This window comes from Vombatus ursinus, unplaced genomic scaffold (genome assembly GCF_900497805.2).
Source record: "Vombatus ursinus unplaced genomic scaffold, bare-nosed wombat genome assembly UNPS02015255.1, whole genome shotgun sequence".
In the NCBI taxonomy this organism is placed as follows: Eukaryota; Metazoa; Chordata; class Mammalia; order Diprotodontia; family Vombatidae; genus Vombatus; species Vombatus ursinus.
Window position 1 is genome coordinate 1,071,649 of NW_020955033.1, and position 13,484 is coordinate 1,085,132.

At 38.4% G+C, this 13,484-nt stretch overlaps 1 protein-coding gene across 1 annotated transcript; it reads right to left on the bottom strand.

Annotated features, from left to right (window-relative positions):
• Positions 1-692: 692 nt before the first annotated feature.
• On the bottom strand, positions 693-12,349 carry LOC114031942 (39S ribosomal protein L15, mitochondrial). Its single transcript, XM_027847161.1, has 5 exons — positions 12,207-12,349; positions 10,944-11,098; positions 9,968-10,133; positions 5,247-5,370; positions 693-1,620 (listed from the first exon to the last, which is right to left on the bottom strand). Exons 1-5 carry the CDS (start codon positions 12,321-12,323, stop codon positions 1,283-1,285), a joined length of 900 nt encoding a protein of 299 aa, XP_027702962.1. The 5' UTR covers positions 12,324-12,349; the 3' UTR covers positions 693-1,282.
• Between the last annotated feature and the right edge of the window lie 1,135 nt (positions 12,350-13,484).

The following is a 13,484-nucleotide window of genomic DNA, read 5'->3' on the forward strand; positions in this document are numbered from 1 at the left end:
CATAACCTCCAGAAAATACAATTGTCAATTGATTCATACAAAAGAGAAACCCATAACAGCACAAATAAGAGAAGGTAGTAAATAACCAAAACTGGATGCAGTAATTAGAGGCTGCTTTTCAAAGAATTAAAAGGTATCTCTTGTAATTTAAGGTTTTATACTTTATAAAAGAATCAGGATGTAGAATAGGATGCAACAGGGAAGCTAATTTCTGTGCAAATAATTTGAAAGCAAATATGTTTTCTTCTCAGCCTAAGTCAATACCTTTAAAATGATGCCCAAGTTTACATTTACCCTAGAGGGTAAACAGCTTTAAATTACTAGTATAAAACTTTTGTGTCAAAGTGCCTGTCAGAAAGTTGAGAAAAGAAGGTATTAAAAAAAAAACAAGGTAGCCATTAAGTACTCCAAAAATAGAACTGTGGAAAAGTTTCCATTCTCTCTAAGGGAAGGCATTATAGCATCATCTTATTTCAGCCTTTTTTAATTTGCAAGCTAAGATTGACAAAGTACTCCCCACAACAGAAAAATTCACCAGATGAGTATGTAGTTATATTTTAAGAACTTTGTCATTTTTAGACATGGGACAGTATACTGAACAAAAAATTCAATCATTCTGCACTGTCTCCACATTTACTGTTTGGTCTGTCACTTAAAATTTGTGTTGTAGTTTAATCAGCAGTGAAAAGGTATAAGGACAGTAAGAGAAATAATTTATTAAAAAATATTTTCACAAATACTGTGCACACTAGCATATAAGTAATGATCTGAATTTTTCTAAATAAAAACTCAAACTTTGACCTCCAGTTGCTAGAGCTGGAATTTATCTCAGAGACTAACAGAGGCTTATTTCCCCTTCGGGTGCTTGAACCCCTGCTAAATCAGCCTATGGATCAATGACACTCGACAAAAACACATTCTACAATATGCAGTGATGAAAAGGACAAATGAGGCATGCAAGAAAACTTCTGACTAAATGATTTCTTCTGACTACTTAAAAGCATTGAGGATACAAGTCTGATCTCCAAAGTCTATTCCGCAAAAGAGGCCTTGTGTATGTTTCATCATAGTACACAGACTTAAGTTTTGTCCAATATGGCTTCTCATAGACATTTTATTTTGATTTTACCTATTAAAAAAAAAAGGAAAAATGCATCATGCCAAAATCCAGCACCCAACATTTTGAGTCTGGTGGAACAGGAAAATGAAACAAGAAACGGTGAGCATTCTAGGCTCATTTTTCCAGTATTCCTGAGACAACTTTTTTCTCTAAGTTTAGAATTTATGAGCTATAGTATTTAAGAAGGTTTTCATCTGTGGGCTTCAAGATTTTCTTTTCAGCCATATTTACTACCCAACCTGGAGCAAGACCAAAGAAAATCTGCCTTGGATCCTTTCGAGTACTCAGCATTTTGAAGAGTTCATCTTTAGTGATGTCAGGTAAAATGTAACCATATTTCTTGGCTAGTTCAAGTCTTGCTTCAGGAAACTGGGCTGGATCTGCCAGGTATCCACGGTTCCTAGGATCAGTGTAGTATGGCACCAATTCTTCAGGTGGGAGCATTCTCTTGGGAATAGGTTTTCCACGAAGAAAAAATGGAACAGGTTTGCAGAGAATCTCTATTTTAAAAATGGAGATATAAACATTAGCTATGTAGATCACTAGCTTCTTTTATAAGCTACAAATTTTCTTTAATTCATCTTCCCATGCCAAGAAAACTAAAGAATAAATTTAACACTAACAATGCTTCTGTTAAATACTTATCCAAAGTAGGCAAACATAACTGGAAAATCTACCTTCCAAAGACCAACATTAAACATTAGTATTTAAATGTACACTTTGCAGCAAATGAAAATGGGTTTTAAAAAGGGATAAGTTTATCTACCTCCTGACAGAGAGGTGATGGACTCAATATGTAAAATGAGACATACATCTTTTTTGGACATGACCAACCTGGAAATTTGTTTTCTTGACTATATTTGTCAAAAGTTTTATATTTTTTTTATTTTGGGCAGGAGAGAAAGGGAGGGAGAAGGTAGGGCAGAAGGGAAAGAAGATAAATGTTTGGCAATTGAAAAATGCTTGAGAGAGGATTCTGGGAAGATGGCACAGCAGGTCAGAAAATTCCAAGCTCTCCAGATTTCCCCCACAAATAAGAAAAAATAACCCCTCTGGGTGAATGGATAGCCATAAAAATTAAAAAAAAAAATTGGGGCAGAACAGTGGTTTTCCTGGTACAACTTGAGAAGATCCAAAGAAAAATTCCAGGACAAAGGTTTGATCCCTGTGAAGAGTAAACACCTCCAGGCTAGTTCTGCTTAAACAACAAGCAGTGAGCCCTGCGTTGAGAGGTAGACTGGGCCCCAGCCACAAGAATTTTCACCTCCTGGGCAGTGTGTGGAGTTGGACATCTGAGCAGGGGAAGATTAAGGGAATCTCTACTGATAAAGGATGCCAGACCCAGCTGTGCTGCCAAGACTGGGCCCTGAGCAAGAATGAACCAGCACAGGCCCGTTGAGTGCAGAAAAGTAGGGCAGGGACACAGCTGGCTGTGGGCACTTACAGGAGGTCAGAGTTCTTAGTTTCAGGTTTGAGGCCAGAAGGGAGAACTGAAAGAGGATCTGAGGCCAGAGATACCATCGCCCACACCTTAGGACTAGAGGTAATTACAATAAGCTGCTACAAATAAAAAAAATGAGTAGAGAAAGGAGAAAGAATACAATAGAAAGTTACTATGGGAATAGAGAGGACTGGGGTTCTTCTTCAGAAGAGGACACTGAAGCAAAAAAGGCCTCTCCAACCCCAAAGAATAACGTCAAATGGTCACTTGCCCAAAAAGAATTCACAGAAGAACTTAAAAATTTTAAGATTTTAAAAATCAAATGAAAGAGACTGTGGAAAATTAAAAAAAAAGAACAATCCAAGAAAAACAAGAAAATTATGAAAAGAAAGTCAACCAACTGAAAAAAGGAGATCCAGAATCTTAAGGAATGACTCCTTGAAAATTAGAATTGGGCAAGAGGAAGTCAGCAAAGTTATAAGACACTAGGAAATACAAAATAAAATAGAAAGAATGAAAAAACAGAAGAGAATGTGAAATATCTCATAAGAAAAACAAATGCTCTAGAGAGAACAGATCAAGAAGAGAAAACATAAAAATAATCAGACTACCTGAAAGCTATGATCAAAAGAAGGATCTTGATACAAGAACACAAGAAATAATTAAATTGTCCTGAAGCGATAGAACAAGAAGGCAAAGTAGAAATAGAAAAAACCCATCAATCACCACCTGAAAGAGATCCTATGAGCAAAACCTATAGGCAAATCACAGTTAAATTCCAAAACTCTCAGCTCAAGGAGAAACAAGAAGGTAAAAGGAAAGGGTCACAGGAAGAGGATAAGGGAGGGATCTTTGGTGGGGGACAGCTTAAGTAACAGGAGGGCAAAGTAGTGAGTAGAAGTAGAGAAGTCAGGAGGCATAGGAAATAAGAGATATACACAAACATAAAATAAAAGATCAAGAGTAAAATTTATTAGGAAAAAAACAGGTAGTAATCATGATCTCAGACAAAGTTAAAGGAAAAATAGATTTAATCAAAAAAGAAAAATAGGGAAACTACACTATATGTCAGTCATATTAATCAATATTGTTTTAGACTGAAATAACTAAACAGTATAAAGTTGGAATATTGCTATGGTGCCGGAATGATGAGTTGGTGGACTTAGAAAAATATGGAATGCCTTAGACTTATGAAGGAAGATGCTATCCACCCTCAGAGAAACAGAGGACAAATAAGAATAGTACAGTCTTACATAGATGCATATGAATGTATGTGTCTATATGAGTATGATTATAGATATCTAAGTATATGTAAGTATATATGTGTATCTGTGTGTGCGCGCGCGTGTGTGTGTCTGTGTCCATGCTGAATTGTAGCCTTCTTGAGGAAGAGTAAGGAGGAAGGTGGAAAAAAAAGAAAAAAGAAAAAAGGAAAAAGTGCACAGCAGAGAATAAACTTAGAAAGAAGCAAAGAAAAGATGGACAGCACTGAACACAATGTGTAGTATTTATTATACAGACTTTCCTGAAATGGAAATTTATTGCTGTATATTTTGAATCCTCTCACATTCTGCTGTGCACATGGCAATACTTTTTTAAAATTTTATATTTAAGTTTACAATCTGTTTCTTTTTTCTTTTCTTACTGTGTATTTAAGTTTTAATATTTAAGTTTAAAATAACTAATAAAAAATAAAAATACATATAAAATTAAAATTTTAAAACAAACAAAAAGAACAGGTCCTATTTTTATATGATTTGAGTCCCATTTATAGTCACCGTTAACATAGGACCAACACCATAGGATTGAAAATGGAATGGACTTCTAATGTCAACAAGTCCAACCTCTTCACTTTTCAGGTAAGGAAAATGAAGCCAAGAGATGTTAAGTGATTTGCTCAAGATCATCAACAAGAAGAGGCAGAGCTGAAAATGATACATGACTTTAGTTATACCTTGAAAAGTCTGGTGTAATAAATGCCGTAATAAAAAAAAAAAGAGATCTGGAAAAGCTGTAGGTTTACTGTGAAATAACATACGAAAGCCTTAAGTAATCTCTAGTTTAGAAGCCTAACTGGAAGAACTGTGGGGAATATAAGGATTTTTATAATAATCTAAATAACAAGCTACCTGGGAAATGACGGCAAACAACTTGATACCTAGAAAACAGCTATCTTGGGAAGGTAGGTGGTGCCACAGTACACAGAGCCTTGGGCCTAGAGTCAGGAAGACTGATCTGTAAAACGAGCTGGACAGGAAATGGCGAACCAGTCCAGTATCTCTGGACTCACAAATGGACTCACAAAGAGTCAGACATGACTGAAATGACTGAACAACAACCAAGGAGAACTGTAAAAATCAACATAGGGCTTGGAATGTCTAACTTCTTTCAAGGTTTACGTTAAGCGATAGCTCCTACTTTAGGCCTTATCTAACCCACCCAATTGTTAGTGCTCCTTTCTCCCTGAAATTACTTTGTATATATTTTGTATTGACTTACCCGTGTACATATTATTTTCCCACAGTAGAATATAATAAGCTGTTGTTCCCATGTTACAAATGCAAATAAACTAGTAGCAGCTTATTATGTTCAGGATTTAAAGAGACATGTGACATATGGCACTGGGCATCTATTATGCCTATCCATTATGAAGGGAAGAGTAAGAAAACAATAGACAAAACTTACCCAGGCTTCTTGGATCATAAAACGCTGTAGTAACAACACCACCATTTCTTTCAATTGCAGCTATGGCTAGCTCTGAAGCCAGCTGCACTTCAATATTAATTTTAGCCTTAAAGGTATCAGCACCCTGTTATGAGTTAAAACAACATCAATTACCACAGACAATCATAAAATATTTGGACCCGGGGGATGGGGGTGGGAACTGACTACAGCACACTTATTTTTTTCTGCTTAACTGAAATTTATTCCCAAAACCACTTGAACTGTAAAAAGTTAACTCATACTAGCAATTCCCATTCCAAACAATTTAAAGTCATTTTCCTGCAAAAATATTAATTCAGTATTTATTAAGCACCTGCTTTATACAAAGGTTACAAATCAAGAAAGGCTTTTATAAAAGAATCTTAGATGAACCTAGAAGGAAGAGAAGTATTTGTTCCTAGAATCAACAAGAAGCACCTAGAGTGTGAGTAGGAGAGTGACATGGTCAAATTTTCCCTTCAGGAAAACCACTTTGGTGGAAGATGGATTAGAAAGACGAGACTGAGATAGGAAATCAGTGTGGAGGCCATGGTAATAGCCCAGCCCAGAGATGATTAGGGTCTGAACTAGGGTGGTGAAGAGAGAGAAGCAGACCGATATGAGATACGGAATTATAAGATTTGGCAACTGAATGGATATGTGCAGCGAGGGAGAGTGAAGACCTGAGGATGATACCAAGGTTATGAAGGTTATGAACATGGATGACTAGAAGGATGGTTGTTTTATCAAGTGTAATAGATAAGTTTGGAATAAGGGGGGGGTCTGGGAACCAGAGGTGGGTATACTGAGGGGAAGAGAATTTTCCCAATGGCACCTTCAAAGCTGCTATTGTGGGCACCCTGGTTGGGGTTAGAGTCTAACTGCACTAACAGTCTAACTCCTGGCAAAGGGATGTGGGAATAAGGAGGAGTCTGGGAACTCACACAGAGAAGAGGGAACTAGGATAAGAGTTGGTATGGTTGTACTGGAAACAAATCCTATGTTAAGCCATCAAGGGAAGAAGAGATTGCAATGCATCTTCCTACTTTCCAACTTGCTGAACACACATCTCTTGGGGCCCAGCCCTGTGACCACTCTGGAGACCAATTAGTACAGAGGGTAGACTGGAAAGGAGAGAAACTGGCATCAAGGAGAGCAATTAGAGGACTATTATGGTGGACGAGATAAAAAGCGATGAGGGACTGAACTATGGTAATGAGAAAGAAGGGTGAGAGATGAGAGATGGATGATACACGATGGGAATAGGAGAGATAATGTGGAAATAGGATAGTTGGTATTTGACAAATGACTGGATGAGGGAGAAGAAAGAAAAGTCAAAGATGACACCAAGGTTTTCAGCTGGGAGACCAGAAATAAAGTGGTGTCCTTAACAGATAGAAAAGGTGGGACCAAGGATCACTATCACTTCACATTCTTTATCTACATCGAGAGCTACTACACCGTTTGCTTTCTCCAAGACTGAGAGAAATTTCAATCTGACCTACCCTTTTATCAAGAGGCCTTTTACCAGGAGATGACTAGTAACCTTTCTTCATTTTGTCAAATGTGAGAGGTACAGAATCAGCAGATCCAGATGACAGAGAGGTTCCAGATGAATAGCCAGAAGATGACAGGATTTAATTTAAAAAGGAGAATATGCTACTCCAAATGCAATAGTAAAGTTACTGACCAAAGTCTCAGTCTAGGTCCTACATTTCACAGATGAGGAAACTGAGAGCCAGAGAGTGTTTAGCCCAATAGCATACAAGTAGTAAGTGGCAGATGACTTAACTCTGGGTTATGTCACCGAATCAAGCTGTCTTTCAACTACAGTGTGATTACACTATGAAAAGCCTTAAGTATAAGTTAGTAATGAGTAGCATAGATATTACATTAGAGGGTAAGAGTGTTTTAATTGTTCCCAAACTAATACATTAAAACAACTTAGGGGAATCTTTAAAATTTCTAAGATACTATCATATTACAGAAAGAGAATTAATCTCATTCCTCTTGAGGAGAGATTTGAAATTAAGGGTTTTTTTTTCCTATTGTCTTTGATGCTCTCTTTCTACAATCCTTAATTCTGGTACTTATACATTCCATACATTCCTGGAACTCTTTTTTTCCAAAGGAACCTGCAAATACTTTTAGTTTAACATGAATACACAGTTCCCTCTAGTGGACACTATTTGCCATCCACTTGTTAAGTAAACCCGGTAAATGGAAATCTGAAGGTAGAAAAAATTTACTAAGGACTTAACAGTGTACCTCCTTAAGTAGCAAACTTCATTAGTACAATTAAAATAGGATGCCTTATAAAAAATTTGATCTACATATTTTTGATAAACATTTTTTAACCCAGTTACACTTATACGACTTGTTTGTGTTTAAAAAGAAAATAAATAAGGGTGAATGACCTACATTGGATAAATGGTTAAAGGATATGAACACAATTTACACTAATAGAAAATGACCATCAGTTCACATCTGAGACTTTGCAGATAAGTCACTGATAGAAATTAGATGGCTTGACCAGATCTTTCTGACTATCAAGTCCCAGAACTCTCTCTCTAAGCCTCTCAACTTCCCAAAACACAATTTATAAACAGACAAATAGCAAATACTGCAAGCACAAAAAAAAATATAGCTCTCCTGGTAATTAAATGACACCATTACACATCAAGGACTCTGTGATTACAGGCATGGGTATAACCTCCCTTTATCTAGATCATGACTGCTTTTTACTTTAGTTGTTGTGGTATCATTGTCAGCCTTGGACACTCATCTTCAGAAGATGAGTTGCTCTCAACTTAGCTAGACTAGTTTTGAGGAAAGACAAAATAGTCCAAAAGCTACTAGGTCAGATACTTAAAGACTTTCCAGATTAACAAAAGCTACCAGGGCTTATGCTCCACAGGCATAGCCTTGGAGAGCCTTAAGTCACTTCCATACCACTATCAAGCATGACAATAGAACTTTAGTGGAAAAGAATGTCTCCATTTAATACAACTATTAAAAGACAAAGTTGAGAGAGAGCTCAGGAAAATTATATACTACTAGTGGCACTGTAAGACGGGGTCATGGCTAGAACACTCTATTTGGAGTAAGAAAGAGCTAGGTTCAAATCCTACCTCTGATATTTACTAGCTGTGTGACACTGGACAAGTCACTTAACCTGTCTGGACCTCAGTTTCCTCACCTCTAAAATAAGAGGGCTGAAAAAAAAAACAATAAAAAATAAAATAAAATAAAATAAAAGGGTTGGACTTGACAACCTCTAAAGTTCTTTCTGGTTCTGAGTAAGCCTATGAACTATAAAATTACTTATACTCTTTGGCCCAGCAATTCTTCCATGGGCAATACACCCCTAAAGAAATAACCCAAAAGGAAAAAAATTATTAAAAAACTTATAAAAAAATTATAGTTTCACCATTCAGAGCAGGAAAAAACTGAAAACTAAAATGCCCATGAGAAAACTGCTTAAGGAAATAGACTACTTAGCTATTAAAAAAAGTCAAGTATGTAGACTATGTTGTCATATGCACCAAAGGGGTATTTAAAATAACCACACACTCTGAGAACTGGAAAGGGCCTCAGAAGCCAGTTAATATTCAGTGAAGAAGGCTTAAAACATGAACCTTCACGTAAGCACTAACTATGACAAAGTAAAAATATATGTACTTATATAAACAAAGATCCTAGGAGGATTTGGTGACTCTGATTTAAAGTGATTAGAATTTTGGATTTTTTTCAAAAGAACTATAACTCAGAAGATAACGCTCATTAGTTCTTTTGACTGCAAAATTGCTTAAGCTCATAATAAAACTGTGCGTGTATACAGATAGATACACATATATATTCCTATATGTATACACACAAAAAAAAGGCAGCAAGGCATTAGGAAAATGTGGGTTCACACACTACCTTTGCTTTTCAATAGCTGCCCTCCTACCTAGGATATTCTTCTTTTTCCCCTTTGCTTCCTCTATTTCCCTATATAAGGCCTTTCCCACTTCTGCCACCCCCCTCACCACTAACAATAATAACAATAATAACAGCTAACATTTCTATAGTACCTACTCTGTGCCAGGCATTGTGCTAAGCTTTTTACAATTAGGATCTCATTTGATCTATACACCAACACTGTGAAGTAGGTACTAGAGCTTTCCTTTGAGGAATACCTCTCATTTACACTGTATATATCTTGTGCGTCAATAGAACATAAGCTCCTAGGAGGCAAGTGTAGATTTCTGGCTTTCTTTGTATCCCCAGAACTTAGCACAGTGCCCAGCACATGGGAATTTCTCAAAAAATGCTTATTGGCTGATATTCGGGTTATGTGGTTCTGAAAAGTTACTTAATCTCTCAGGATTCCAGACAATTCTCTAAGACTAAATTGCAGAATGGTTGTAGATCTGCAATGGTTAAGGGAACTCTTTCACCAAGGATTGATGATACCAATTAAAGCATAGCTCTTGATTAAAATATATATAGATATATACATAAAGTAGGACATGCAGAATGCTAACCACCAAGAGACACAATAATGGTTCGTATGTATGTTTGTGCCTTGAGTACAAGTACTTCCATTTTTTTGTCTCTGCATCCTCAGCTTTAGGTAGACTTCAGGTCCCTAATAAACGGGGGCGGGTTGAATCGAAGAGAATTTCTATAGCAAGATAAAAGACACATTTTATACATACCTCCTCCACCAGCTGTACACCATAATCCCTTTTAAGTGGCTGAATGGTCACACCTCTTCCATTGACAAGCTGGGTTAAATCAATAGGTTGGGTAGGATCTACTCGACCTAAATCAATCAGGTACTGTAGTCTATTGAGACTCAAAGGATGGTACTGACGCCTAAAGCTAAAAAAACAAGAGGGTGAAAATAGAGTAAAGTTACAGTGGTTATACTGGTGAAGGCAGTACTTTAAATGGAAACCACTACCTACCTATTTCTCCCTTGCTGTGTCCACTGCCAATCAAACAAATAACTGTCAAGCTCTGATACAGTCTTTTATTTACAGACTGATTTAGGTATTTTAGGGGCAGCTAGGTGTTGAAGTGGATAAAGTCCTGGGCCTAAAGTCAGGAGGACTTGAATTCAAATCCAGCCTCAGACACTTACTAGCCATGTGACCCTGGGCAAGTCACTTAACCCTGTTTGCCTCAATTCCTCATTTGTAAAATAAGCTGGAAAAGGAAATGGCAAACCACTCCAATATCTCTGCCCAAAAAAACTCCAGATGGAGTCACAAAGAGTTGGACACAATTGAACAACAAATAACTTAGGTATTTCAACTAAACATTTAATACTGCCTTATAAGTTTCTATAATGTAATAAAATATCAATATCACTGCGTTTGCTAGAGAAAGATGACTCATTTCACTTGCAAAAAAAAATTTATCTTCTAGAATCTTAACTCTATTAATTTACATTTAAGAAAGAAGAAAAGATTTCAGTAAAACTTCAGCCTGGTTGTTTTGTCTGAATAATCAAATCAGTTGGAAGCCAAAGTAATGAGATCTCATTGTAGTACAAAAGATGGCCCATGAAACAGTAGCATGTTTACTATTCTTTTGTAAAACAAAGGAATTTAAAATTACTCCAAATTATGTCATGTTGATTCATGATGAATTAGTCATCTCAATTTAAAAAAACTAAGCAAAACTTACCTGTGTCCTTCATTAAATCCATACTTTGGGATTCGGAGATAAAATGGAGTCTGACCTCCCTCAAACCCTAACCGAGGCCTGGTTCCTCTCTGCCTTTCTCCTTTATGTCCTCGGCCACATTTTCTACCTCTTCTCCGACCTCTTCTTAATCTTTCCTAGAAAACAAGTGTCAATTCAGTAATATGCAATTTCTAAAAATGTGTATTTTCATCATTTGGACATTTTTATTTTCTCAGACCATAAGTTGTAGAGGTGCAAATCTGCAGTCATTTTCCTCTATTTTGTCACTCCCACTTCCCACACATGAAAATTCAACACTCAAAATTGACTAAACTTCTACAATCAAGCTATTAAGTTTGGACTATTCAAAAGCAAGGCTCAAGGATGAAAGACAGTTATGAATGTGAACTGAAAACTAGAAATCAAACAAGCTCTGAGGCTGAATGAATGTCAAACCTGTGTCAAAACAAAGTAAATACTTTAATATGCTACTAAAATAACTTGACAACTATATTTCCTATTATCCTGCTTATAAGTTCTACTGCACTCATATTTTTGTTTTTAAACTCTTATTTAAGAATACAACTGCTTTAAGTCCTATTATTTTATCTTTCTTTTTTTTAATTACTTGTCACTGATACTTTGTGTAAATTACCAGGTAGCATTTTTGTGTCAAACTATAAAGGGGATTTAGGTGAATGAAACAAGGCTGGTCTCAATGCAATTCTTAGTGACAAGCCGATTCAACGTAAGAAAAAAACAGAGCAACCCAGAGCCGGTCAGCAAATTCCACTTCTGTCATCCTGGACCAGACCTAAAATGCAGAAGCTGCAGAACCTACCTGCACCGTTTTTTTTTTTACCCTCAATCTAATTAAAGGTCCGAAATAAAAATAAATTTATAATTGCACAAGTCTTAATCAAGCAAGGTAAAGAGAGAGAAGATTAGATGCCACTTCTTATCTTCGAAACAGTCCTGAGCTTGAAAGCAAATGTTTCTGCTAGTCTGCTGCTGGCGGGCCATTTATCTGACCCATGCCAAAGCATAACTGGGGGATGGGTAGGCGGGGGGGGGGGGGTGTAACTGTCATGCTTAACACCAGAACCCTAGTGCGAACCAGGGCAGCAAGGCCAGGTTACGAGGGCAGGAGTCAAGCCTGACTCCCTCCCTCCCTCCTCCCGCCGCCCCCGGAGTTGGGGGAGGGGCGGGCCAACGGGGAGAGGACGCATAGGTCATTTCAGTTTTCCATCTGCTGCCATTTACCGGTTTCTTGGAGCCAGGGTTGGGCTTCAGGTTGGCCAGGCTGACACGCGGCAGAGAGCGCAAAAGGTCCAGGGCCTTGGCTCGGCCGCCGCCCCCGCCGCAAACCGGCCCCGCCATGGCAGTTCACCGACCTGCGGCCAAGCGCCTCCAAGAGCGAACGGGTCAGGCGCGGGTGTCCTCGCCCCACATGAGTGCAGCAGGCCCTGCCGCTTTACGGCCGAGGCCCCGCCTCTGTCGCAAAACGAATCCCATCGAATCACGCGATTGCGGCTGCGCCTCGGGCAGCTCAGTCCCCGAGCGGTCAAGGTCGAGTGCGGACGGTCTGTTGTAGGGGCGGCGGCCGGAACCTTACCTAAAAACATCGAGACGCCCCGCGACCTAGGCTCCACTGTAAAAGCCTGCTGGCGGGTCTGCTTACCTCAGGTTGCTTCTCCAGTCCATCCTCCATTAAACCCCTGAAGTGATCTTCCTAAAGCACGTGTCGTGTCATGTTAGCCTTGTACTCAATGAAGTCCAGTGGCTCCCAGTTGCTTCAAGGAGCAAATATAAAATGCTCTGGCGTTCAAAACCTTTAATAACCTAGGCCCCCTCACACCTTTACAGACTTTTTACATCTTACTCCCTGACAGGTATTCTTCAATCCAGTGACACTGGGCTCCTGGCTGTTCCACGAGCACCACGCTCCGTTTGTTTCTTGGCTCTGGCCATCATCTCTGGCTGTCTCCCGTATCCCCCATACCTGGACCGCTTTCCCTCCTATGTTCTGATTACGACCTCCCTGGCTTTCTTTAAGTCCCAACTAAAATCCCTTCTTTTACTGGCAACCTACCCCTGCTCCTCTTAATTTAAGGGCTTTGCCTCTTTTAATTGTTCAATTATTTAATTGTAACTTAATAATTTCTTTGCCCCGTAGATAGCTTGCTTTTCGTATATTTATTTGCATGCTGTCTGGGAATGGGAAAATTCGATTGTAAGCTCGAGAGCATGGACTGTATTTTTTGTATTCCCAGAGCACAGTGCCTGGAACATAGTAGAGGCTTAATAAATGTTTATTGAATTGAGTTTAATTTATTGAACTCGCGCCTTTTGGTCTTAATTCATTTCTAGCGACCAATTAGCCCAGTGATGCATGGTCCTCTCATTTCTTTCACCGGCCAGGCAAATACCAAGGACCCTCCCTAGAGGGACAAATCAGCCTCTTTCTCGGTCTCTGTCTCTCACTGTGTCCCCTGACCTTTTCCCTCCTTAACACTGTAAATACAACCACTCCAGCTCTTC

What these genes read in the sequence shown, in the direction of transcription:
- LOC114031942 (XM_027847161.1), bottom strand. Translation starts at nt 12,323, where the DNA reads ATGGCGGGGCCGGTTTGCGGCGGGGGCGGCGGCCGAGCCAAGGCCCTG. An exon ending in ACCCTGGCTCCAAGAAACCG is followed by an intron (nt 11,099 to 12,206) that starts GTAAATGGCAGC and finishes CTTGTTTTCTAG; the next exon opens with GAAAGATTAAGAAGAGGTCG. An exon ending in TTATGATCCAAGAAGCCTGG is followed by an intron (nt 1,621 to 5,246) that starts GTAAGTTTTGTC and finishes TTTTTAAAATAG; the next exon opens with AGATTCTCTGCAAACCTGTT.